Below are 1704 nucleotides of genomic sequence, written 5' to 3'. Positions count from 1 at the left end.
ACCCACTAGGTGCATGTATCAGAGCAGGGATCTGTGCTTGGCCAGCTGCAGCCACCCAGCTGCATCATTAGCATTTCATGCTGTGTCAGAGGAAAGGGATTGGATTAAGCAGTGGTTCCTACAGGCTGTGGAGACCTGGCAGGTCCTGCATCCTTCTGTTCAAGCCTCTTCTTCTAATGCCGGGTACAAGTATTTGACCTCAGTTCTGCTTTGTGTCCCCACAGGTCCCCAAAGTTAGGATTGGAAGCCTTGTGCCATGATGCTGTCTCTTATCCCCTTGGCACTCTGCCTCATCACTACAGCGAAGGGCCAGTTTCATCCAGACTGCACAACTAAGGATGCCATCTGGAACAGGCGCTGCTGCCCAGTCTTCGAAGGAAGTGAGTGCGGCAGGAACAGTGGCCGAGGGTCTTGCCAACGGTACCAGCTACGGGATCCCAATATAACGGACACACGGTGCAACTGGCCCCACCAGCAGTATGATGAAATCTGCTCCTGCAATGGAAACTACGATGGACCAGACTGTGGGGACTGCAAGCCCTACTATCATGGACCCACCTGCTCAGAGTACATCCCATGTGTACGCAAGGAGCTTCGCGAACTCACGGCTGCGGAGAAAAAGCAATTCATCAATACGCTCTGCCTGGCCAAGACCACCACCAGCACCAGGTGTGTTGCCCAAACTGGCGGCACCTTAGGGGATGTTAGGACCTACACATTTCAACCTGTTTCAGACTATGATTGCGTGGTCGCACTTCATGCTATCTCCTCAATGTTTGTCAATATCGGTGGGAATTGGACTGTACGAGGCCTGATTCACCACGGCCCGGCCTTCTTACCGGGCCATCGCCATTTGTTATTTAACTTTGAACGTATGTTACAGAAATTGTCTGGTAACAACAGTTTCTGTCTCCCTTACTGGGACTGGACAAAGGACAGCGACACCGGTGCGGTGTGCACTGATGATCTATTCGGGAGAATTGGTTCTGATGGAACCATTCAAGCCCCATCCTGCTTCGCTGACTGGAAGGTAAGGTCACTCTCCTTGGAGTAGGCATCGGGTGCACATTCAACACCCCTACTATGTTACTTAGGACCTCATTTAGATCTCAGCGGCCAGATTACTCCATTACAACAGTGACGAATATCCCGTCCCCAAAACATAAATCCCCTTTTATATTATGGGATTTACATTTTGGCGAACGGGTTATCGATCACTGTTGTAACGAGTAACCCGTCTGAGCTAAATCAGGCTCTTAGTGTAGAATGTCTGGCACCACACCGAAGCACATGGCCAAAGCTGGTCCTGCTGCTCGCTCATACCAAAGACATGTCACGTCAGCACCATAGGTCTAACCATTTCAATTTCCCTTTATTTCATTGCCTTCCTGCTGTAGATGTAGTTGCACTCATCCCTTCGAAAGCAGGAAGTGTCTACAAAGTTGCAGGATAACTTTCTGATGAATACTTGGCAAACGTGCGTTTTGAATGTGCTTGCCCACGACTTTGTTTCACCGAGGTGTGAGTGCAAATATACAGTTGTGCTAGTGCATATGCGTGCAATGAGCTGGTAATGATTGTCTAGTAATTTTGACATACAGAACTCCTGAGCTTGGTTTCTTCACTCAGCATATTTTGGCCATCTGATGGCCCGCATTTTCTGTGTCTCTTATATTGTCTCCCTTGACCAACCAGATATACGTT

At 49.1% G+C, this 1704-nt stretch overlaps 1 protein-coding gene across 1 annotated transcript; it reads left to right on the top strand.

Annotated features, from left to right (window-relative positions):
* Positions 1-256: 256 nt before the first annotated feature.
* LOC144774142 (tyrosinase-like) lies at positions 257-1054 on the top strand. The gene has a single exon (XM_078659161.1). It carries the CDS (start codon positions 257-259, stop codon positions 1052-1054), a length of 798 nt encoding a protein of 265 aa, XP_078515287.1.
* The last annotated feature ends 650 nt before the right edge of the window (positions 1055-1704 follow it).

The sequence above is a fragment of the Lissotriton helveticus genome, chromosome 8 (assembly GCF_964261635.1).
Source record: "Lissotriton helveticus chromosome 8, aLisHel1.1, whole genome shotgun sequence".
NCBI classification, from domain to species: Eukaryota; Metazoa; Chordata; class Amphibia; order Caudata; family Salamandridae; genus Lissotriton; species Lissotriton helveticus.
This window is presented reverse-complemented; position numbering and strand designations above follow the sequence as displayed.